We start from the raw sequence: 25,804 nt of genomic DNA, 5'->3' as shown, positions 1-25,804 counted from the left end.
TGCTTTATCAGGACTCTCGGTAAAAAAGCAGCTGTTGAATTTTAACTGCTAAAGATTACATAGGTGAAAAGCACACCAATTAAACTTTCCTCTTATCCCATCAAGTCGTCTAACAGAATTAATAGCTGGATGTCCATCTCTCTTGTGCTTCTATTGTCTGTACAGAGCTGATTGCCTGGGCACTAATTATGTATTTTAACTGTGTATTAGCTTAATTAGGTCCCTGCAACTGTTACTTGGTACTCAGTACACACAGCAGGGCCAGTTCTCCCAGAAGCCAATTAACCTACCAGCATGCCTTTGGATTGTGGGAGGAAACCGGAGTACCCAGAGGTTGTCTAAAAAAGAAACGATGAAAATAGTCCAATCCAAATCCAAAATTTGATTTTAAAAACAGACAAAAGCAGCTATTTTTATTTTTCGGATGAAACAACCTAACAATGCAACTTCCGCTAACTTTCAGCAGATCAAAGACTGACAACTTAAAGCACTCAAGTCTGAAGACACACAGCAACAGAAACCACACTTTTGTCTTTCAATGTTTTTAGTTCACAGATTGAAGAAGTGTCCAACACCACACAGTTTCTTTAAGCTGTCCGCTTGAAGAAAAGTCAGTCTGTTGGTTCAAATAAACTTATCCTGAAGGAACACAAAAAGGGATTCAATAGAAAATGAAGCAGCTAAGAACCGTCGCTGTCAAAACACCTGTTTTTCTAGTTTTCAAAGTTAAGAAGAGTGGATTTTAAAAGGAAAGAGAAGGGAGGGTCAAAAATAAAGTGCTCTGTGTAACTGAGTTGTCCTTATCTAGTTTCTTTGATAAGTCATGTTAAACCGCTCCACAGCAAGTGAATTTAAGACAGAACACCAGGATGTGCCAATTACTCCAATGGCCGTGGCAGAAGATTTGATTTACAGACTGCTCTTTGTTTTGCTTGTTTACAGAAAAATCAGGAGTTAAAAAAACCTTAGGGATTCTCTTTTGTGTTCCTTTTTATCTCGTTTCTTCTTCAACAGGACTAATTTGATTTGATCGGTTAATAAAATCATCCTACCCAGACAGTGGGGCTGCTAACATTAGCTGCTGTGAAAACTGTTGCCAGTTTTGTGCTCTTTCACAAGATTCACATTTAACCCGTATTTGTATGAAGCTCAAACCTGCATTAATCCCAGATAACAGCTATAACATGCGAAAGGGCAGCACCCTATCAAAAACTACACCAAATTCCGCAGTAATTTCACACTCCTGGTACAAATCTCCTGCATCTGGCCCTGCACATTCACAAGGCTCAGCTATCAAATCCAGTCCTGTATTTTAATACTTCAATTGCAAGTGTGCTCATTTTTTTAAGGTTGCAAACCCTTGCTTGGAGACATGTTGCTGACTTGGTTTGCTAGAAGCTGACCGATTGCAGGATCTCTTCAAACGGCCAGTGGAGTCTGTTCCTACAGCATGGCTTGGCTGCTGGTTCCAGACTCCAGCACACGTGAACGAAACTGCTTCGGCCTACTTCTGCTGCGGCCCACTATGCCTTCCTCCAAATCTTTTTCTAGATCTCCTGACTTCCCTGTCTTTCTCACACCCGAAGAAGGCTCCCCAGCCGAAACGCTGTGTTTCCTTTCTTCTCTGTTCAGCGCGGAATAAACGTTTACTTGTTCCTATGTAATCACATGTTCACACATCATGATGCCGAGGAAACTATGTCTTGCACAATACTGCATCAGAAGTAAGAAGCAAAGGAGCAGAGGGATTTCTGATGGCTAATCGGATAGATTTCAGATGGTTGAAAGCACCTAAGGGCAGGGCAGGAGAAAGTGAAGTCAGTGATATCATTCAGGCACCAGATAATCAGCTTGAGGTGGCTGCACTCAAGCCAGACTGGCGGAATACACACCTGTTATCAGCTTTAGCACTGACTGATTGCTTTTCCCTGTTGTTCTCGAGTATTAGTAACCTTTGATTTAATCAGCAAAATTCAAAGGCCAGGCTTTCATGATGTGAGCTGAGAAAGTTACTTTCATTTTTGCAGCATGGTCTTAATTCCCTGGCCTGCTCAACTTTACACTCATACACAAGCATGTGCGATCTGGCCTCACAGCGTGTTCGATCTCACTGTGTTTTTATTTAAAAAACCCCACAAATACAATGTCAAGAAAGCTTTCCAGATCTGTAAAAAAAACAAACAGTAAATGCCGTTTCCTTGAGGATCATTTGAGATCCGGTGTTAGACAGTGTTATATTTGGAAATGATCCCTTTTTTCTGTTACACTTTTCATGAAATCTTCCCTTGCGAATTATGCTTTGCCTGCCACGCACTTTTAAGACCTAGATCAACTGAATAGTAACGCAGAGCTCTGCATCTCATCAAATACCTGAACAGACTGAACACAGCCAGGAAGGCAGTCAAATATGGGCACACACCTGCCTTTTAGTGTCCAAAAGGAATGCTACTGAGAGCTGCATGAGCCAGAACATTCCTTCTTAAACCTCCAGGTTACTCTAGAGCCTCGTATGTACTGCATTCCCTGGTACCGAGTACCCCTCCCCAGTAGGTACTGATTTCCCGGCAGTGCTGCAGCATTGCATTCCAATTATAATGACCTTCCAAGACAACAGGCATTTGCTGGGGGGCTGAACAAATACAACTTGAAAGCATGGCTTAACGAGACAATGCCTTTGCCAAAAGAAAGATAAAAAATCCTTTTTGTCCCTGCACGCAGGAGAAAAGCCGCCCTTGATTTCAGCCCACAAGGTGTCAGACAAGCCTCTTCACTCGGATGAGCTCGTCATACCTGGTTAGCACCGTTTTACCTCCATCTGCTGCACTGACTGCCAAAAACTGGGGCTTAAGAGTCAAGACATTATTGTATGACAATGTGCGATCACAGAATGACCTGACCCCAGGCAGGCAGTGGCATTTATATTATCACACCTGAAGAAGGCTCCACGGCCGAAACGTTGTGTTTTCTTTCCTCTCTTTCCAGCGTGGAATAAACCTATTACTTGTTCCTTCCCAGCCTGCGCATGCTGACGCAGCTGCCCACCTGAACCTTTATATTAACACCTGCAAGGGAGTTTGATTGGAGTCACTATTTACACTTCTATATACTCTGCTTTGCATTCACAAAGTATTTTCCATTAGCACAACAGGGACCCAGGCCGCTGCACTGGGTTCCCAGTAGCGAAACACAGCAGGCAAACATTCTAGGAGGCCACAGCGATCAGTTCCCACTGTCCCCCGGTTCATCGTTACCTTTGACCCGCTCTTCCTCGCGTCCTCCCTGTCAGCCGGGGAGCAGAGAGCGCGGACGTACCCTCCCTTCCCTCCGAACGTCTGCACTCGTTCGGCCACCAGGCCCCGGGAGGTCTGCCCTGCCGGGGGGTCCCAGGGCCGGAGCCGGGACAGGTCGGTCAGCGAGCTGTAGCGGGTCAGTACGCCCTCGCACAGCGGGGGCTGACGGGGGCTCCTGGGCACGTCCCAGGTCCTGTGGCGGAAGGTGAGCATTCTTGCCTTCAGGCTCGGGCAGGCCTGTGGGTGGACGCAGCCGGAACTCCTCAGCCCCCTGCCTCTGCCCTCTCCATGAGCGGGCCAGCGATAAAGCCCGGCTCACTCAGGACGGCGGCACGGTGCCCTCGAACCTCAGCGCGATTCGTGCAAGGAGTCTCTGGCGAAGCTTATGACCCAGAACCCCGAGCTTCTCCGGGCACAGAGAGGCGTCACTCGTGTCGGGAGAGAATCTGGCCTCAGCTCCAGAATACACTGGGTCTGAAGCGTGGCTGGTTAATTAAGCTTCACCGGTGATCGACATCACAGACAGCAAAGTTACAAAGTCTTCCCCCGCGGCTCAAGAAGGTGTGAGTGCACGGAAATAGCCCCTACAGTTTTTTTTTTTCTTCTTATGAAAAAACAAGACGTAAGAGTATCCAGTAAAGCTTCCAAGCACCAGCTGGGAATTCTGAAAAATGACAGCGGGCTTCTCCAGTACAGGCAGGGGCAGCTGTCCGCCACCAGAGGGAGCAAACAGTCATGCAGAAATGGGGAAATAATTAAAAACAACTGAAAGGGATCGAGAATGAGAACAAGAAACAACAGGTCCTGAGAAACACCCTAAGAAACGTAATCAAGCGTGTTGGTAATCCCCTTCTGTGAATGTTTAATATTCTGTCAGGAAAGGTTGGACTCCCTCTTCTTTAGTCAGCGTGAATACTTCTGTCCCAACCTGCAGAATAATCTTCCTAATTACTCATGTCATCACTCCGAGCTCACGTTAATCACCTTGTTGTTCCTACAGCTGTGGGTTTGGAGTTGAAAGAAAATTAGATTCGCTCATTAATGAAATTAAAAATAACTCTCTCCAGGTTTGCTTCTGGAATGTGCGTGTTATTTTCTTTTATCAGGATCAACGCCACAGTAATTATTACTTTAAGCTTACACTTCGAATAGTTACACCGTAAGAGCTGAGGGTGCACAAGAGAAGAAAGACAGACAGCTTCCCACCCTACGAAAAAACTACATCCACAGGTTTTGGAATTCCAGTTTAGAGGTGTTTTATCACAAGCGGTGGCCTTGAGCAAAGGTGAAATAAAACCTCAAAAAACAGACGTGAGAGCTCCTGGACGAAAAAACAGCAGGACAAGGGGGCGTCCCTCCTCTTTCTTCTCCCAGAGCTCTCCTGATTTTTTGCCTCTCTCCCTCTGGAGCCACAGTCCCCATCGCTAGCACGGCGCTGGTCGGAACGCGCAAACCACTTCCCAGTCGCTCCTCGTCGTCCTCCAGTGGGCTGGTTGCTCCGCTCTTCGAGTGTCTGTTCCGATCTCCTCCAGCGAGTGGCACCCCCCCCCCCCCCAGTGCGTGCGTGCGCACAACACAACACACCTGCAGGCAGCTGCCGCAACCTTTGACCCCAGCGCTTCCAGGCTGCCGCGTCCCGCGAGAGCGAAGACCACTTGGCGCCGGCCCAGACTGGCCGCGCTGCACGCCAGCCCTCGCCGGTGTCCTTGTGTGCCACACAGCTTGCAAAGCTAGAGCTCAGAACGGGCCTTATCTCTGACCAGGCTCACAGATAACTGACGTTATCAGTGCATTATATAAGCCTTTTGCATGGTATAACCCATTCCGGGCAGAACACAATGGAATTCATTCAAGGACGTAATGCCGTTTTTCTGATATGATTGCCAGTTCCAGTACTGTCTCCTTTGTCACCAGAATTAAGGCAGTTGGTGTCCTCGGGTGTTTCCTTGTAGTTTATTTCTTCAAACGCAGATGTTTTTGCTCAGGTTATATGCAATCTTGTGCGTGTGGGCAATGTGCACACGTGTGTGTGCAGCACAAGGGAAAATCGGGTGGTGATCACGTCTCTGTTTAGGCACGGGTCAGTCAAGCCACACAACTGAGTGCCGAAGAAGACGTGTATGTACTCGGTATTTATAATCGTCCTCCATGACTGTCTCCCATTCCACATATATTTGGCGAATAAAAATCAGTGCTTATTTTCTGCGGTTTCTCATTTCATCACCGAAATCAAGCCCAGTCATGTCCGTGTAAATTTATATGACAGACTACCTCTACCATAATCTGCATGGCAATCTATTTAGGGGTTTTTGTGAAATCTGTTATTGTGTGTTTGTTAACCTTTGGGCAACAGTGTCTAAAACAAACCACAGGGCTGCTCTTTGACACACAAACAATAGAAAAGGGCTCATTTCTTCCACCTTATCCCGTTTTTTCCCCAAACCACTCATTCTCAAGGGGAATTCCCAGAGAGATCCAACAGTGCAGAACAATCCCAGCACAGGATCAGTGGGCAACAGTACGAGGAAGTAAAGTCACAAAAATACAGGCCTGTCCTAGCCCTGTTGGACTTCGCTCTCAGGGGAATCTCTCTCCAGCTGTGCCTGCCCCAGTGCTGCCGAGGAAAAAGCACACAGACACACACTTCGGCAAAGCCCGTCCCATTCTGGGCACTGATACAGCCACATGTGCAGAACAAAACCTCACAGAAACTGCAGCCTTTTTAGAAGTGCTGACGTAACGCTGTCTGAAATTCCGACCAGCCACAGACCCACTGATTGTTTAGACAGAGGACAGAGGTCAAAAGGTTTCTCTGCAGCCTAGCAATTATTATTAATTTGTCTGACTGACACTTTCCCCCAAAATGACTAACATTTATACCTATTTGGACAGCTGTGCATTTTTACTGATGCAATCTAAAGTGCGTACACGTTGCTCAAGGGTACTATAGCACTGCACCACCTGGGATTTGAACCTGCAACCCTCCAGGTACACGTCCAGAGCTATATCCCCTACCGCACAGAAGTTGATAACAAAGCACTGGATAACCAGCCTAGATGGTTCTCCGGATACGGACACGTCCACAAAACCATAAAAGTGATTCTCTGAAGCTCAACGACCTTCTCGGTACAACTGAGAAAAAGATCTCACAGAGGAGAAAAACAGAAACCAATTATTTCCTTCATAAATACTCCTATTCTCTGTCAATCCTGGTGGATGTTCTGAGCAAGAAAAAACATAAAACCATGAATCCAAGGTCTGGATCACAATAGAGAGTTGTCTGTGTCATGAGCTATTTTTGACACAGAAGCAGTGTATTCTCAGCTCTATGCAATGAGAAGAGCAGGCTGGGTTTCTGGTGCTCTGACCAATTTGCGGCAGACAGGTGTGAATCAAGGCTTGTGTGTCTGTTCTGTGCGGCCTGGGGGCAGGGAGTGAGCACTACTGAGTCATTCCCCTCTGCCTGTCCCGTCAGGAGCTCTATCCTCCTCAAGACGGCTTCTCCACAGTCCTGACTAAGACCGTCTCCCGAAACGCGTCACGGGAAAACTACAGACCCCCCCTCTTCTGCAGAAACAAGGGCTTACATCAGCGCTCCATCATGGAAAAACACCTCAGAGCACATCCGCTCTGACACACAGGTGTCATCCTCTTTCCAGTGAAACGCCTTCAAATAGAAACTGAAACTTCAAATAAAAGGACGGAAAGACAAAACACAAATTAGAAGAAAAGGGTACAGCGTTACGTCATATTTAGATCTAGTGCATTTTAGTGCCAGAACATTAAATCTAGGTCAACTTAAAACGTATTCAAATGCACTTGACAGGACCACATTTTGTGATCGTACACATTACAGTTTATACTGCACTGGTGCCATTTCAACTTTGGGCACATGTGATCACAATGGAAAATAGAACTTGGGAAGCATCTGTCTTCAGGAAAAAGCTGCCAGACTCATTTGGGGTCGTTGAGCTGACAGAGGACTGTTAGTTTTATGACATCAATGCACCCAGTCCTGACTGTTGCACCCAGAAACACAAAGCACCAACGCTGCCATGATAACTTGCTTCAGAGAGGCACCCTTTTATTTGAAAAATTCTTCCATGGCAATGCCTGAGATTTTAAGAACCTTGAATTGAATTTAACTCCATTAATTGAATTACTTCTCCCACCATATGCTATGGTTAATATTTAAAAAAAGGCTTATAAAACCATTTGAAGTCACTCTGACCATGGAAAAGCAGCATGAAGCATTCATCAGTCTGCTTGTGCTCCACTGAACTTCAGAGTGTTGACGTCACTTGAAATCAGACTTTGTAGTGTGACTAACTGTGATTTAAGGCATTTAAGGCATTGAAATGTGAGTCGTTCACCTTCAAATGCTTTAAATCCACCACATACTGTTGACTCTTAACATCCCACTATTAAACAACCTGCGCATACAGTAACTGCAGTTTCAGAGCATTACACTTTTGCAAAAATTAAACCCCCCCTGCACTGATTTAGTCAGGGCCAAGTGCACTGAATGGCCTATTTTATGACAAACGAGTACAGTTAAACCTCAGTTTATGAAGCTTTGCTATAATGCCCTTCAGGTTTAATGGACTAGTAGATTTAATCTTTTGAATCCATTCTGTAAAATCAGAATCACTGGATTTTCCTGAGAGCCACCAAATAATGGGAAAATGCACAAAAATAACAAATCAAGGTAAAAATAAATACTACAGAGGTTTAAAATCAGGAATACCAACAGTGCCCTATAGTGGTAGTTCAGTTGCTTACAATGGGTTTTGTTTGTGTTTTACGCTTTAGTGAATTTTACACTAGTATACAGTATATTTATGACATGCAATAAAGCACTTGTTTATTTATGATAAAAAGGCACAGGAACAATTCTTATTGACTTTTTAGCTTTGTGTTAACTGCAAAAAATAAGTCAAAGGATCCAGAAAGCAGATCTATTTTTTCCTCATATACTGTAATAGTATGGTTTGGGGCTGAAAAAAATTACTTTGCAATTTAACGGACATTCAGCAATAACAAAAAACCCTTCCCCCCAGTAATCCATTAAATCCATGGTTTACTGTAAACCACATATAAAAAGCAATAAAATGAAGACAAACAAAAACAAGCCCACAGCCCAGGGGTCGAGCCAGAGAGCTCGGCAAAGAAGCCAGTAACAGTTGTAATCATCTCAGTCCCTAATCCGTGCCCACACAGAGCCGCCGAGCCGTGTGGTTTCCCCTCCAAAGCACTGAGCGCTGCCCAGATTGCAGCAACAGCACAGCTGTGTTCATGCCTGGCTACGGCCCCTAGGATCAGCGCCATGCAGGCTTCACACGCGAACCAGTCGCGCTTAATCTGATCTCCGCCGGATTCGGCCCAGACACGCTCTCCCACACCACGCCACGGAGATCCGCCTTGTTCACGGCGTGTCTAAGAAACACTTTCGACGGCTGAACCATCGCCCTTTCCTCCCTGGAAAGCCACAGGCACACACACACACTCCTGTGGAAGACAACCACAGAAGAGGAAGGATGGCTCTAGGCCACACAGTCCCAGACTCCTGACCTGCAGCCCCAGTTCTTCTACTGATGCATTTGGAGACCAGTTTGGATTGGTTACACGGTGGAACAGAAGGCACACTTACAAGCCCCTGCCTCACTGACACAGGACTTGGCAGATGCAGCCTGAGTGCACGGTTGTCATGCATGTGACACAACACCAGACACTAAAAGGAGAAGACACGATACGCATACAGCAGGGCTGTGGGCTACCAGTTCGGCTACTGAAGACCCAGCCTTGCGTTGCGAGGTCCGATGAGAAATAATCTGTTGAGAAGATTGACACCCACAGGAGAAGAGTTGGCATAGCAGTCAGAAAATAATCTTCAGTGCGTTTTGCATTTCCTAAAAGTGACAAGATATCGTTTTCCAGGGCCGTTCATGTGTAAATGCGGTGTGAAAGAAACGGATCAAATGAAAGGTGAAAGCAGGAACGAGTGCCCGCAGACGGAAGAGAAAATCAGACCCACTAACCAGCAAATCCACGTTGTCCCTGCGCCCCAGGGAGCCATGTTCCACTCTCTCGCACCCAGGGGTGAGGATGTAGGGGTTGTGCCCGGAGGAGGGCTTCATGTTGGGCAGGCTGAGGGAGCGTAGGTCCTTCACCCCCTGCTCCACCTTCAGCTCATCTCCGGGCTTCGCTGGGAGGACATGAAGGAGAGGGAGAGAGACGGGGGAGACGTGAGGCGTTGGCCGCGCTCTGTCTGCTACTCCAGGCCTCGCCGCTCGCTCCTGGCTGGGGACACCCTCTTCCAAGAGCGGCTCCCAAACACTCCGAATGAAAACGTTGATTGATATTAATAACGAGCTGCTGAAATCAGTACCCCTGGCCACAAAGATCCTCATTAAAGGCGGCACCATAAATGACAGGAAAAGCCAATTCCTGAGCAAATACTGATATGGCATATTCCTTATCATGGGGTATGAATTCATTTTTTAAGGGCTTTTAGGGTCATAGCCAGGAGAGCCCAGGAACACCTTTTGGGGACCACTGTTCTATATAACATTATTAATAAATCCAGAAGACATTGGATTTAATTGTATCTTGCACACAAACTAGATTTGGTCTAAAGAATTTGGTGACGCGTGTATGCTTGCTAGAAATTGTGAATTATGCCGTTACACAGATAAGATGATAGCCTAGGATGATTTCATGACACTGATTTTATCTATTGCTCTTATGATGTCTTGCCTGCTGCTTTTCTATGGGTCTAGCGTACCTTTATACTGTCCTACATTCGCTTCGAGACAGTGCTGTGGTAAAACTGGCCCTGTAAAATGAAGATTGACTGACGTGAGATACAGCATTTTGTCGGCGTCATGTTGAAGACTGCAGGCACAAAAGCATCACACAACTCTCACAAAACCCCTCTCCTACAGCATATGCTGGGTGATGCAGAAAGTACAAAGTCAGTCCCTCTGCAGCATCCATTGAACTGCAAGACCAAATCGAATCTGACCAGGGTGGACGTTTCCTGTCTGTAAAATCCATATTTTTCCCCAGTATTCCCAAAATACAGATAATTAAGATTAGCTCACTACGGCTGTGGCGTAATATAACAGTTTCTCATAGAAGAGGCTTGCAAATCTCACTGCACACTAATTGTGCAAGAGAGGAACCCCTTCCTTTCATTAATCTTGCTAATGTGCGGGTTCTATCTATGAGATCTGTGCTGTGAAACCTGAGTTGGTAGGAGGGGGAACTTTAAAGAGAAAAGACATGAGTCTCTGCACTGTGGTTGACTTGGTTACCTTAAAAGAGAACATTCACTTCATCTTAAACCAGCAGCAAATCTCTCTGTACAGCCAGACCTTGATAAATTCGCCCGGCATTTGATAAAGCTCAGGCATTTGCTTTGCCTAAGGGGACAAGGTAAGAGGCGAGAGACAGAGAAGTATTGTGTGCGACACGTACAGACAGAGATGCATAGCAGGGAAAAGAGGGGAAGGAAAATATTACGGCTTTTCAAGAAAAAAAAGCCTTTTGTCGTAACATGCCAAATATTTGCCTTTGCAGCCCACTTCCCTGCTCCTGCCTTCCTCCTTTTCCCACAGGGAAAAAACAAGCAGTGTCTCATCAGGCAGCTCTCTCTTACAACAGAATTAAACAACTCTGGGCATCGCACTGCTGCACAGGCCTGAGAGCCCAGAGAGCTCCACCACTCGCTTTCAGAGAGCAGAGACCAGAGCTCACAAACGGACGAGATGGCATCAGTCAGGCTGATTCAAGGTCAAGCACCTTATAGCGCTTTTCTGGAGACTCCACTCAGAGCACTTTACAGGTGATGGGGATCCCCTCCACCACCACCAGTGTGCAGCCCTACAAAGTGCACCAGTTCGCTCCCCACACATCAGCTCTCAGTGCGGAGGAGAACAGAGTGAGGAAGTGAGGAAACAGAGTTGGGGATTATTGGGAGGCTGTGATTGGTAAAGGCCAATGGGAAATTTGACCAGGATGCCGGGGGTAACACCCCCACTCTTTTCAAGAAATTTTCTAATGTTTTTTTAATGATTTTTAACATCCACGGAGAGTCAGGACCTCGGTTTTACGTCTCATGTGAAGGACAGCACCTTTTTTAACAGAATAGTGTCCCAGTCATTATACTAGGGCATTAGGACCCACAAAGAGCGCAGGGGGAAGCTCAGCAGGTGTGAGCCTGGTCAGTACCTGGATGGGAGACCTCCTGGGAAAGCTGAGGCTGCTGCTGGAGGTGTTAGTGGGACCAGCAAGGGGCGCTCACCCTGCGGTCTGTGTGGGTCCTAATGCCCCAGTATAGTGACAGGGACACTTTATTGTAAAAAGGCACCGTCCTTCGGATGAGCTGTAAAACCGAGGTCCTGACTCTCTGTGGTCATTGATTTATTTAAAAAAATTAAAAAGAGTAGGGTTGTAACCCCGGCATCCTGTCCAAATTTCCCCCTGGCCTTTACCAATCATGGCCTCCTAATAATCCCCATCTCTGAACTGGCTTCATCACTCTGCTCTCCTCTCCACTGAGAGCTGGTGTGTGGGGAGAGTACTGGCGCACTCTGGCTGCTGTCGCATCATCCAGGTGGGGCTGCACACTGGTGGTGGTGGAGGGGATCCCCATTACCTGTAAAGCACTTTGAGTGTCCAGAAAAGCGCTATATAAGTGTAAGCAATTATTATTATTATTATTCTTATGATTACCTTTCACTTTGAGGTAGTGCCCCCCGAAGCGGTAGGCCTCGAAGCTGAGGGAGAGTGGCGTGTTGGACTGGTCCAGGAACAGGTCGACTCTGGACAGCTCGATCGCCTTCCTCTCGAACACCGGGGCCAGCACCTCACTGCGAGAGCGCGACAACGGGCCGGGTTAGAGAGACGCGGCTCGGCACACACACTCGCTCCCGCGCAGGGGCTGCTGCGCCCTTTTTCCGTGGATAAACGCGTTCGTACCGACCCCTGCCACGCGACGGGGAGCAACACGCTTTTCCCACAGCCTGGACAGGGCCGAGCTGCAACACACAGGGGTGGCTTGTGCACACTCCGCTTTGTGCCTGGTGTTTTGGCAGTTTCGAAGATGAATTCTCTATCTCGGTGGATTCCGCTCACTGTAATGTGGCAGGGATCTTTATATGAGTATATAATGGGAGACTTGGAAAATCATTTTATATTGCGTTCTACCTTGCAGTGTTGAATTCAGAATCCACCTCCAAGGTCTTAACTCTACTGAAATGGCAATGCATTGCCCTCCTACCCACAGAGACCACCCCTCCTCCTTCTGCCCTCACCGTAGGGACTTCTTCTTCATGGCGGGCACGATCTCCATGTCGATGTCCACGTTCAGGTCAAATTTCAGCGTGAAACACTCTTTACTAGGGTCCTGCAGGGGGAGACACAGCCACGTTACAGGACAGCGAACCCCAAGAACACGGCTCAATATTTCCCAATTGTTTGTTTTAAAAATGCAGGGTTTATCATCAGTTTATTATACCCTAACTCTTAATGACCTATTTATAAGCAATGGTTTATAACATTCGTGTTTGGAAAGCACGTATAATTCCCATTGTTTCTGGAGCTGCACAGAACATGAACATTTTTCCTCATTATGCTTGATTGCTACACCCTAAAGATAAGCAACTACCAAAAAATAAAAAAAATAAAACTCAGAACAAAGTTCAAATGTCAACATTTTTGTGGATTATTTCTGTTGGAATTTAAAGGAATATTTAGTGGTGTGAATCAAGATGAACCTCCTGTTTCCTGGAAATCAATTATCTATAACTAATGACTGTTCTTTGCAATATTACAGTGATAGTACAGTGTAGCATTTTTAAGCACAACACCTATGCAATTTTTAACCCATTAAGTTATATGACGTATTTGTGCTTCTTTTTTTTCTGAGGTATGAATAAATCTGGAAGGCACTGTTAGATTTACTTCAATTCTCCTCAAAGCCAACTCTACTTCCTTTTGAACAATGAGTAAACAGCCTGGAGTTGTGAAATGGTATTTATGCCGCCTTCTGCTTTTCTCTTAATATCGTCAGCACTAAGACAGCCCCCACAGCTCTTCCCACTCACGTTTCTGTGGGAAACTGTGGGAGTGGGCCAGGAGTTCCTGAATGTGAAAAAAGGGAAATTTCCCAATTTCTTCTTCAAGATTTCCCTGAAAACGACAGTCACACTTCCTTATCGCGATGTGTCAACCATACAAGCAAAACTGAGTTATTACTCCATCATTCTGATGTGCCTCACTCGGCATGTTCACCCTCAACTCCCTTTTCACAAAAAACAACGATGGAGTTCGTACTACAGACAGATGCGAAAATATTAATCGACTTCACAGGCAGTCAAACCAAAACCTTGGTATACTTCCTTGAGTGAAAGATGCAGATAGTGGCCCCGGCTTCTCTCAGCGACTGTGCTGCGGGAATCCTGGTTAGTGTCAGCTAGTGACAGTGTGCTGGAAATCCTGGTTATAGTCAGCTAGTGACCGTGTGCTGGGAATCCTGGTTATAGTCAGCTAGTGACCGTGTGCTGGGAATCCTGGTTATAGTCAGCTAGTGACAGTGTGCTGGAAATCCTGGTTATAGTCAGCTAGTGACATGACCCAGAGCTCGCAATCATGAAGCTCAAACTGCACTTGGGTTCTTACTGTATGAGTCACTCAGGAGCCGCCCTCCACCCCCCTCTGAATGATTTTCCTTTAAGGGAAAGAAGGAGACTCTGAAGCGCGACGTTTGAGATGGAAACAGAGGTGTCTCACCCTGCAGGCTGTACTCACGTCTGTGTGGCGTCTCCGGGGCTTCTTCTTGGGCAGCTTCATTCCTGCTGCTCTGCGATCCCTGTGAGGCAACACAAGCAAATACCCGCTGGAACCATGACATGAAGGATCAGAGAACAGAGCACCCACAAGCTTTCATCCCAAGCACAGCAGAGAGCTCTCACTGCTTCAGGACCAGGGGCTATTTGGGAAGTGGCATCAACAAAATTTTACAATCTTCCCCCCATGCTTAACATTCAAGGTGCTGGCAATAACGCTGAAAATGAAATTGCATTCACTATATATGTTGCATTTAAAAAAAAAAATTAATCATAAATAATGGTTGCATTTATATCTTCTGATCTTCGAATCGCCAATTGTTAAGTCACCTTTGCTTTCGGACAGCACAGAGTGAATGAGTACCGGATTGCATATGAATCTGGTGTGCTCACATTCTTCACTGTTCACTCACTTGAATCGCTGTTACCTCCACTACATCTTAGAGGAGAGTGTGAGCCTATTGGAGGAGCAGATCACCCTGGGATCCTCAGAGCAAAATCTGCAGGAGATTCTAGGATCAATGGTTTCCCAGCAAGTAAATGCGCTAAATTCACTCTTTCCTCAAGCTCTCGCGCCGAGCCCGAACCCTCCGGCACAGAGCCGTCCAGGAAACTCACCCCCTCTCGTTGCCCCCCTCATCCTCCTCTTCCAAATCGGAGGGGGGGCTGGTGCGGGAGGGGCAGGAGCGCGTCGACACGTTCCGTGCCAGGATCGAACCTGGGGGAGAAACGGCACCACACATGATCACATTTCAAACAAAAAGGCCTCGCGTTCTAGTGAACCCCAGCTTGTGTCTACCGGCACACCAACGTCTGTTGAAATATATTATTGTGTTTTTTATAACAAAATGGATAAGTCACTGCAACAATGTAACTTTAATTATTTCAGGCTTCATCATTGCTAATTAGTAAACCCATCTGGCCAGTCCTCACAATTAGCAGAATAAGGAGATGGAATTTAACTAGGCACACAATTTTCATCAGGTGAGTCACATACACAAGCGGAGGTAACGGGGGCCAGATCCTCTGTGACACAAATTGCACTGAAGGGAAAGGAAGAAGGAAGTGGCCAACCAAGTGAGTGGCTTTTGTGGACATGTGTTGAAGGTTCATGAGAAAGAGACTTTGTTCTTTCTTCATTAGCTGATAAGCACTTTATGCTCTTATGCCCAAATGTTCTTAGAAAGTCACCGAAGAAGCTCAGAGGAGCTTAGGCCTTGCTTTTATTTGGTTGCTGAGTATTTCACTTTGCGCTGTAAATAAAAGAGCACTCCATCTTTACCATCCAGCTGTTTGGGGTGTCTGTGTATCCGTGGACCTGCCTATCAACGTTCCTGATTGTGACACCTTGCCCCAAGGGGTGTCACAGCTGCTCTCATGGTATCCTACATGAGACAGCTGGATGGCATCTTTGGATAGAGCAGACCAGCAACCAAACTAGACGGCTCCAATGACCTCCTCCAGCACCTCTGACCCTTCAGACACTCTCATCTTCTCACGTCAGACATGTAAAGTGTTCTGGGAGGTGCTGCTTACACCCATGCAGGACCGGAATGTGAGAAACCCAAATAATAAGAATTGCTTACACTTAGATAGCTCTTTTCTGGACACTCCACTCAAAGTGCTTTACAGGTAATGGGGATCCCCTCCACCACCACCAGTGTGCAGCCCCACCTGGATGATGCGACGGCAGCCATAGTGCGCCAGTATGCTCACCACACATCAGTTCTCAGTGGGGAGGAGAGCAGAGTGATGAAGCCAGTTCAGAGATGGGGATTATTAGGAGACCATGATTGGTAAGGGCCGATGGAAATTTGGCCAGGACGAGTACACCCCTAATAATAATAATAATAATAATAATAATAATAATAATAAGAAGAAGAAGAATTGCTTACACTTATATAGCGCTTTTCTGGACACTCCACTCAAAGCGCTTTACAGATAATGGGGATCCCCTCCACCACCACCAATGTGCAGCATCCACCTGGATGATGCGACGGCAGCCATAGTGCGCCAGAACACTCACCACACACCAGCTATCAGTGGGGAGGAGAGCAGAGTAATGTAGCCAATTCATAGAGGTGGATTATTAGGAGGCCATGATTGGTAAGGGCCAATTGGAAATTTGGCCAGGACACCGGGGTTACACCCCTACTCTTTTCGAGAAGCGCCCTGGGATTTTTAATGACCACAGAGAGTCAGGACCTCGGTTTTACGTCTCATCCGAAGGACGGCGCCTGTTTACAGTATAGTGTCCCCGTCACTATACTGGGGCATTAGGACCCACATGGACCGCAGGGTGAGCGCCCCCCGCTGGCCCCACTAACACCCCTTCCAGCAGCAACCTCAGCTTTCCCAGGTTCTGGGCAGGCCCACACCCGCACAGGCCTGACGGCTCCTACCTTGCGGCTGCAGGTCGAAGCGGGGGTGCCGGTCGAAGTGCATGGCGTGGTGCTCGTCCTGGTGGCAGCGGGAGTCACATGACCCGCACAGGTGCAGCGGGCTCTTGTTGTTGAGGTCCCGGCAGTCTGAGTGGTGGCAGACCTGCGGACATCAAAGCGCCCTGAGTCAGCCAGTCAATGTGTCAAACGGTATGACATGGGGGGCGAAGGCAGCATTGCCACTGTACGCCAGCAGCAGGCTCATGTATACCAGCTGATCTCAATGTGGCGGTCAGCCACCACCTGTCCCCTTATTTTGGATAATGATATATAAACAGAACGTTATTTTTGTGCTTGTTCAGCATCATTTGGATAAGAGCCTACACACTTATGTATTAAAACCTGAACTGGATCATACCAGAAGACTTATTTTTATCCTTATACAGAAATTCCGCCCCTTGAGAGCTGAAGAAATATCAGAAGAGTGCCGACTGTCAAATGGACCCACGTAATCTAACCGGATTTCTCCTGTGATTAGAGTTCTGACTTAACAAGCACAATGCACTAAAACAGTGCAATAGTCCAAGATTTCCAATTCACTTCATCAGAGGTACAAATATCAGGCTTCTGGGTGAGCGTCTATGTCAGACCCTGCATGGCACACCAAGGAAGACCAAGCTACCAGACACTGCTGCGATCCTGCCTTTAAGGTTTTGTGCTATCGGTTGTGTCACCTGCCTTTTAAAATTATATAGTATAACTATAAAAAACTCATATATAAAAAATATACTATAAAAAATACTCATAGCATGAGTTAAGAAAAGATGAGAATCCTAAATATCCACTGAGGTCAGGAGGGAGGGATTAATCATAAAAAAACAATAAAGACAAATGACAAATTCACTGGGAATATACAGTAGCACTGCCTCATGAAAACAGCGGCTCCACCACAAGGTTGTTCTGAAACTGGGCTTTGTTAAACATTAGTCGCTGATGTCATCGCTGTTTATTAGAGAGATGGACTGTGGGATCTTTGATGACCAGACAGCAGAACACTTTCAGCTCGACCTCTCAGCCTGTGGTAAAACAGGGCGTGCGCACATACACGCTTTTATATTTCTGTATTTGTGTGGATGTCTTGTTGACTCTCCCTCCATTATTACCTACTATTCCAAGCAAGAGGCAAATGAAACTCTACACAGGGGGTGAAAAGGAACCAGAAATATTCCTGGCACTTTCTGATTTAAAAGAAAATACCACTGGGTTTATTAAAAAAAATAAAATAAATTATGAGGCTGTTCTCTCGGGCAGCACTGGGGCCCTGGGTTCAACTCTGGACCTGGGGTGCTGTCTGTGAGGAGTTCGTATGTTCTCCCCCTTGTTTGCATGGTTTCCTCCCACAGTCTAAAGACATGCTGGTAAGTTTACTGGCTTCTGGGCAAAAAAGCCCCTGTGGTGAGTGTGTCTGTGTGTAGCTTGTGATGGACTGGCGTCCCATCCAGGGTGTACCCTGCTTTGGGCCCACTGCATGCTGGGATAGGTTCCAGCTCCCCCACGACCCTGAATTGGATGAAGCGTTTAGAAAATAGATGTGTTTGGGTTTCTATCGCTGTGGGGACATTGTCTTAGGTTTTGAACCCCCAGTAGCATTAATAAACGCAAGTTTATTTTTTGTACTCGTGAGTAAAAAATGACAAAATGCTAGCTCTCGCTCTGCTCTGATGTAATATTCTGCGCTCACTGACAGCCCCAGGACAGTCTTGGGAGTTTCAAGAAGACGCTATTTAGTTTGGTAAATAAAGCCATTTGCTTTGTGAGGACCTCTTTACTCGGAATTGGCCATCACAAACCTAGCAATACATGCAAACACACACACACACCAGCCCTCCACCCCCGCCAGAGCTCAGACAGCATTGGCCCACCGCTGTAACACAGAAAGGTCAAGTGATCAACAGATCCTGCTTCTACAAACAGGATACAGGTCTCTGGCCTCCACTGTAAACACTGAGAGGCAGAGCGTTCATTGACAAAGCCTGTGCAACGCTAGTCAGCAGCCAGCGGGAAGCCTCAGTGGAGTTCAAGTCACAGGGCCTTCGCATATCCCACGCCTCCCCTGGCCGGGCAGCCAAACGGGGTATTTCTCATACAGGGTAGGTCATAGAAGTTACACTGTAAGCTCTGTGACAGGAACAGATCACACAAAAAAGGAACTTTCTGCATGGTGCCTGTTGGTTTTGGGAACATCTCATTGTCCTTGTGTTGATGGCCACTGTACCTTTTTTATGATCCGATGTGCTTTTCCTCTGTTCAGTCACAGTGAGACAAGGAACCTGGGTTTTCGTGGACTCTGACCTGTCCCCTGCTAATTTCAAGCCTTGCTCTGCCCTGCGGTAAACGTGCTAACCCTACAGTCTGTAAATATCAGTGCATTCTTTAATTCACAACCAAGGGCTTGGGTCTTTTATTTCTGCACACGGTTGGTTGTTCACTTCACTCCCACCCCCCCCAGCTTTCCCGGGATTTTCTAAATCCCGGTCGTCTGGCCTCACACAGCCAGCTAAAGCCCCGCCCCTCCCCTGACCCCCTTCACCTCCGAGGCAGGAAGTGAGGATGTGTGGAGAGAGACAATGGCCGTCGCGTTAATGGACTTCCTGTCATTGTCCCTGCAGCCACTCGTGTGAGGATCTCTGGGCTCTGCCAGGGGCTTGTGCCAATGGCCACCCCACACCCTGGCACTGCCTGGGGCTGCAGCCCTGTGCCCCTGCCCTGCGGTGCTGCCTGTGCTGCCTGCACTGCCTGTGACTGGGATACAAAGCGCTAGAAAGAGTCATTACACAGCTTTCAGAACCTACTGTTCCTGTACACAGCGGACCAGCTCTTTTCTTCCTATCAGAAAGGAGATAAAAACGGCCAACTAAGCCCAACTATACATAATTTAATATTGCATATAAGCTTCATCCTGTGTTTGTGTGCAGTGTGAATAAATCTGTACCTTTTATATAATCATGGTGAGTCTAAGACAATAGGAGGTAAAAAATATTGCTTGGGAGCAAAAAAGCTTTGAAAAATAGATTACTATTATAACAAAGTCAGGATTCTTCTGCAGATGGAAACCCAAGGAATGAAAAACTGAGTTGCATTATAATTGCTTGCGTTTGAATATCGCTTTTCATCCCAAATAATGTGTCACCTCTAGCCTTGGGTTCTACATGGAGAGTTCAGGATTTCTGACCTATTGAGATGCATGACATGCATTCACTTTTACAATTCACCACTGACTGGGGCTTTACCCTTTCCCAGAGAGGAAGAGATGGCAAATGAATCTGATACCAATAGGGAGATTTTAAAGACAAATACCTCCTCATCTCCTACTTTCTCCACAGACCTCTTACATCCCACCAGTTCCATTTTTAAACTTCACCCTTCCGTGAGGAGGTTTCAAAGCATCCAATGGAGCCCTGCTCGGTTCCAAAATACCACCTAGAGGGCATCAGGCACCTCAATACATTGTATGTGTAAGTGCAATGTGCGTTCTTGTTGTTTTGTTGGTTTTATCCAGGCTGCGCTAGAGCAAATGCCAATCAACTTTGTTGACATGCCAATTAAGCATTGAATTGAATTAAGAACGACCCTTCATATATCAAACAACAACAACAAAAAAGAGCAAAGAACTTTGCTCAAATAATCTGGCTCGCTCCCACTCTGTGAGTTCCTAGGCAAGGGATATATAATGACACATTGAACACAACAGGTGTATCACAACACAGATTCGCCCAGTCTATCCAGCTGAAAGATACGGCCTGAAAGGCTTTGTTTATGGAAGAGAATAAAGACTAAGAATAAAATAAATAATAAAGTTTCAGGAACCACAAGATGTGTTGGACCTTGTAATTAAAAACTAGTGTGCCAATGCATTTCCGTTTATTTTTATAGGAACTTCAAAAAAGCAGATTATTTTAGATAAATACACACCTTTCTAATGTGGTTTGCTGCCTGTTTTTCCTGCCATTAGAATTGAAATCTCAGTTGGCTGAATTTCACAAGGTTTCACAAGGTTTATAGATGCACCATGAAAAAAAAGATTGTGGTGCACTTTGTTACAAAAGGAGATTTTTTACCTTCGGTATTAAATACCGACCTCACAGTATATGTGGATACTGCAGTGTCAAATTAAATAACAGAACAGAGTCTTATTTTGACACTGTGTGGGGGGCGTAAAGTGAAAACTGAGCACTTCCATTCAATCCTCTGCAAAACCGGACTCCAACTATCTCAACACACAGCCAAAACAAACACACTTGCCTGAAGTGACTGAACGTCTTCCTTCTGGAGTTTAATTAAGAAACAGAATTTCCCCCCAAAAAAATGTTTGGGGAATGACGCAGTGTAGCGCTCCAAAGATAAGATACAGGAATAAAAACAGCCCAGCTGCGCGACCAAGTGACATCTCCAGCGGAGGCCGTGATTGCTTCCCAATCTGCGGTTATAATCCACTAATTCTCATCCCCCATCCGGCAGGACAGGGGCCGAACAGAAGCCACTGCCGGCGTCCGCATCATGTCCAGCTCTGGACAAGCAGCTGTGAAAAGCACACTAAGCGCTGGGCAAGCTCTGGCTTCGACTTTACCATCCACAGCCCGTCTCGCTACGTCACGCCTGAGGAGAAGATAACCTTTTCTTCTTGCTGCCCAGCTGTATTCTTGTCTTCTCTTTTCTTTATCGTGGAGCGGGCAGCACATACTGTAGAAACCCCCAGCTCGAGGCGAGTGCCCAGCGCACAGACAGAGAGGACTCCCGCTGGGTCGCTCGCTGCTTGATGCAGCTCAGGTTTGGGGGGCTACAGGGTCTTAGCTTTGAGTTAGGTTTGGGGGTTCGCAGTTTGGGGGGAGATCTGCCCCCGTTAAAATGATTTTAAACCCACGCTGCTCGTTTCCTTCACCAGTACAAAGCACCGGGCCTGGAAAGCCCGGAGTGGATTGAGCAGCTACGCAGAGGGAGTGCTGCCGGTTTGCCCAGTGGAAAACGGGCCCAATGTCATTGCAAGGCCAGAGAGAGATGAGCGAGCGATCCCTCAGCCCCCACGTGGGAGGAGGGGATTATCACCAGGCTTGTGTTTCAGTGCACGCCGAGCAGCTGAACCAACAGCAGCTCGCCCCCACCTGAAACCCAGCGCTCTGCCCGGCCTGCCCCCCAATGCCACCTTCCCCCATCGGCTCTCCCACCCTGCAGCGACACAGGATCAACCTGGAGCGGGGAGCCTCGCACAGACAGGTTCTCCTCTGATCGAGGAGCTTCCAGCTCTTCTTGTGCGTGTGGTTAAGAATCATCCGCAAAGAATTTGTTTTTTTTATGTGCTGTGTATATAAGGAAACAGTTCTTGAATACGTCTATTAATCATCTGATAATTAATATCTACATACACTGACTGATAGTGACCTAACGCACACTCTTACTGGAATTTGGTGCCTCGTGCCCGAGCAGGGAGATGGCATGTTCAGTTGTAAAAACAGGCCATCTGGCGAATCGATGCATGCTATAAAGTGTTGAAACATTTCCCACTGCATTTTTCACTCTGAGAATAATTGGCCGTTTAGAAAAAGCGACTGTGGAGGAAAAACGCAGGAAGCAGAGCCACAGACAGTCTGGACCTCTGGAGCTAGACTGCAAGGGAAAAGTAGCCGTTTTTTCCAGGGAAGAGCACACTGACAGAGCTGGAAGGGCTCAGTAAAACGCTTGACCCACTTAGACTCGTTGCCACCAGCAGGCTGGCTAGTCTCACTGCTGAAGCCCTCATCTAAGAAAACATTGACACACTCGCCTTTTCTTCTTGTTTTATGCCCATTTGGTAATATTTTAATAGCATCTACAGGACGTAAATGAGGAAAACCGCTTGAAAGAATGACTACATGTCTTTAGAATTAGTATTATTATTTATAATTTCTATTTATATCCATCTATAAACACTATTACCAACAAATTCACATCCCTTTACATTTTTCAGTGGTAACAAGCATGTCAATACTATAAATGGTATTAATACTTTATCAAAGATAAAGAAGACAAGAGATCAACATGCATATTAATCACTTGCTCAAGTATTGTACTGCACTGCAAAGGCAAAACGTGTACCCAAGGCAACAGCATTGAAAAACAGTCAGACTCAGGCTTAAGCTGTTAAGGCTTTTTTCTATAGAAATTACATTTTTAGTGCCATGCAGATCTGCAGTTTACTGGGATTTCAAAATGAGTAATTGTAACCCATTCAGCACTGTGCTATTCCTTCCTTTCACCCAACCAGCCATTTTCAAACCACCTCTCCTAATTCGGGGTTGTGGGGGGATCCGGAGCCTATCCCGGAAAGCAAGGGCCACAAAGTGGGGGTACACGCTGGGCTGGATGCCAGTCTATCGCAGGGCACACAGAGAAACAAACACGCGTACATTCACACCAGGGCCAGATTTCCCAGAAGCCAATGAGAGTTCCTGTGTGTCTTTGGACTGTAGGAGGAACACAGTCCACATGAACACAGGGGACCCACAAACGGCACACCACTGTAGCCATGACATGCCAAATGATTGAGATGCTGAACTGAAGCCATTGTTCCTCAGGTCACCTTCCTGTAGATGTCAACAGCTTTTTTGAAATACAGCGTTCCTTTGTTCTACACATTTCTTCTCCATAATTATTTCTCACAATTTCATAATCGGCTGCAATCACTGAATATTTGAACTGTAAGAAAACTATACCGGAATACGTATATCTTACTGTTAAATTCACAAGAACTGAGGCCCTTTTAAAAAAATCAATCATTTAGACCTGTGCCTAATGGATATCAGTGAATTAAAACGTTACTTGGATAAGTTCTGTTCAATTCTGCAGGGGGTGGGATACCTTACTCTGAAGATCTAAAAACCATTCAATTAGAGAGCAGAACCTAACACCGAATTAAACACTAGTAACAAACACAAAAGGAAATGAATCATTTAGGAAAGATAAAGCCTAGAAAAGTTCACTGCAAAAGGACTTCATCCGAAGGAAAGCTGCTTCAAGCCAAGGCGAGCAGCAACAGGCAACTGGGTATAATGCAGGCTGAGCATGGGCCGTGACAGGGGAGATCTAAGGAGGATCACGTTGCAGCCAGGAACAGCGCTGCTGGAAAACCAGGTGGAGCGCTTCCCAAGGGATCAGAAATTCCAGAGCAACGCCCTGGTACAGACAGTGTGCTGCAGGAGGTCCACGGCCAACCCAAAACAGCCAGCCAGGGCTCACAGCTCGCACGCGGAAGAGTCCAGGGCACTTCATGCTCGAGGTCACAGCCAGATCACCAGAGAGTTGAAGATCCCAGCCCTCGCGTGCTCCCGGGTGGCTCGGCCAGCGAACACCCTCGGCTTGGAGTGCAGCTGAGGCCCTGCGGGCAGGACAACGCACCGGTGTCACCCAGGAGTGCCCGGGCTGAGAAACAGCTTGACCGCTCTGGGATCGCGAAGCGACCGAGCAGCCAAGCAAGCAAGACGGGCCGGACGGTACATGTGGCGGTCTTGACGTTCCCCTGTGTGTGTGGCAGATGGCACAGTTGGCTGAGCCCAGCCGGGGCAGGGTGGGCTTGTAGTGCTGCATCACTCCTCCAGCCGACACTAAACCTCCTAGAGTTTTAGTTTTTAGATATACGATACATTATGTATTGTATGTATTATGTATGCATTGTATATTATATATTACATATTTATCCAAAACGTTACATGTATTATCCATCCATACCTTTCCCCACTTCTTCCAATTCAGGGATGTGGGCCTATCCCAGCAAGCAAGGGGCACAAGGCAGGGTATACCACTGGATGGGACGCCAGTCTGTCACAAGTCACACACACACACACACACACACACACACACACACACCAGGGCCAGTTTCCCCAGGAGCCAATTAACCTTCCAGCATGTCTTTGGACTGTGAGAGGAATCGAGAGCACGCTGAGGAAGCCCACGCAAACGTGGGGAGAACATACAAACTCCACACAGACAGCGCCCTAGAAGTTGAACCCGGGGCCCCAGCGCTGTGAGGCAGCAGTGCTAACTGCTGTGCCACCGTGGCGCCGTCCATTTTTTCATATAGTCACATCATGATTATACAATCACAGGAGGATAACGGCGTAAAAATGGCAGATGGCTCTGACTAGCACATGATGTACTTAAAGTATGTCATCCTTATGCTCCAACTGTGGCAGCAATATGGCCAGGACTCCCTGGCAAAAGAGATCCCAATGTGAGTGGGACATCCCAGTTAAACAGAGGTTAAATAAAAAAAATAAAACCACGTTTTTTGGTGCATCTCACACTGTTGTTTGACAGGATAGGTTCTTGCTCTCCTGTGACCCTGTATTAGATAAAGTGGCTAGAAAATGTTTCTGAATGTTCTTGTCAGGTTATCAGCACAGACTGTCCTGGCACCACATACTCCTGTTCCGAAGATGACTAGAAGAAAGACTACAGACAAGTGAAGAGCTTAAAGCCCATCTAGCCCACTTGGTAGCTAGCTAATCTGAGGATTTCATCCTGCCATTTCTTTGATACAAGACAAGGACATCAACTTGATCCACCTGGTTCATACTCCCACAACTCTTTGTGTGAAGAAGCACCTCCTGTAAGAACCTTCAGCCTCCTCCTCTTAAGAACTTAAGAATGAGTCTGTTCTCACCTCTCCTCTTACATAACACTATGTGCGACATTCCCTCGCTGAAAAGCACTCCACACATCTTATCTCATTGTTAAAGTAAAAAAAAAAAATCAAACCATGCAAAATTCTCTCCAATGTGCTACATTCAGTTTCACACCAGGTGACTCATTCACTGCAGGACGAAAGCTTTTTAAGTCAGTTGTGGGACTGGAACCAGGCTTGCTGTGCAGTGCTTCACCTGAACACATGGCTGCTCTGTGGTCTGGTTGGAGACAGCAGCAACAAAGAGGATCAATGACTCTAATTCCAGTTTTGCCACATCCACCTCCATCATGGCGTCACAAGCCTGAAATGAACGTACAGAGAGGAGTATGGGAGCTCCCGAGCCGCTCCGCCAGTATAAGCGCCTGCCCGAGCACAGGCTGAGTTCCAAGATCCCGGGTTCGAGCCCGGGTCATGTGACTGTGCAGCGGTACACACTTGGCTGAGGAGGCCTGAGAAGAGCCCTGGGATCCGTCAGCCAGGAAGTTCTCTGCCCTCGGAGACGCGGTGATCTTGTGACTTCCTGAGCGCTTGGCAGTCGATGACACACGTACAGCTGGGCAGGTTTGG

At 46.8% G+C, this 25,804-nt stretch overlaps 1 protein-coding gene across 5 annotated transcripts in view; it reads right to left on the bottom strand.

Moving 5' to 3' along the window:
- LOC148642002 (pleckstrin homology domain-containing family G member 5-like) overlaps positions 1-25,804 on the bottom strand; it is a 102,257-nt gene that overhangs the window by 23,073 nt on the left and 53,380 nt on the right. For 3 of the 5 annotated variants that reach the window (XM_088617255.1, XM_088617253.1, XM_088617256.1), the window contains 6 exons: positions 16,543-16,684; positions 14,759-14,858; positions 14,085-14,163; positions 12,608-12,699; positions 12,027-12,163; positions 9,329-9,495 (listed from right to left, as the gene is read on the bottom strand). In XM_088617255.1, coding sequence (XP_088473381.1) covers positions 9,329-9,495; positions 12,027-12,163; positions 12,608-12,699; positions 14,085-14,163; positions 14,759-14,858; positions 16,543-16,684 — 717 coding nt within the window. Of the gene's footprint in view, positions 1-3,251; positions 4,845-9,328; positions 9,496-12,026; positions 12,164-12,607; positions 12,700-14,084; positions 14,164-14,758; positions 14,859-16,542; positions 16,685-25,804 lie in introns of those variants that run through there. The other 2 variants (XM_088617254.1, XM_088617257.1) reach the window with 2 other exon arrangements.

This window comes from Lepisosteus platostomus, chromosome 23 (assembly GCF_059453375.1).
Source record: "Lepisosteus platostomus isolate fLepPlt1 chromosome 23, fLepPlt1.hap1, whole genome shotgun sequence".
NCBI classification, from domain to species: Eukaryota; Metazoa; Chordata; class Actinopteri; order Semionotiformes; family Lepisosteidae; genus Lepisosteus; species Lepisosteus platostomus.
Note: the sequence above shows the minus strand (reverse complement) of the source record. Positions and strands in the feature narration are given on the sequence as shown.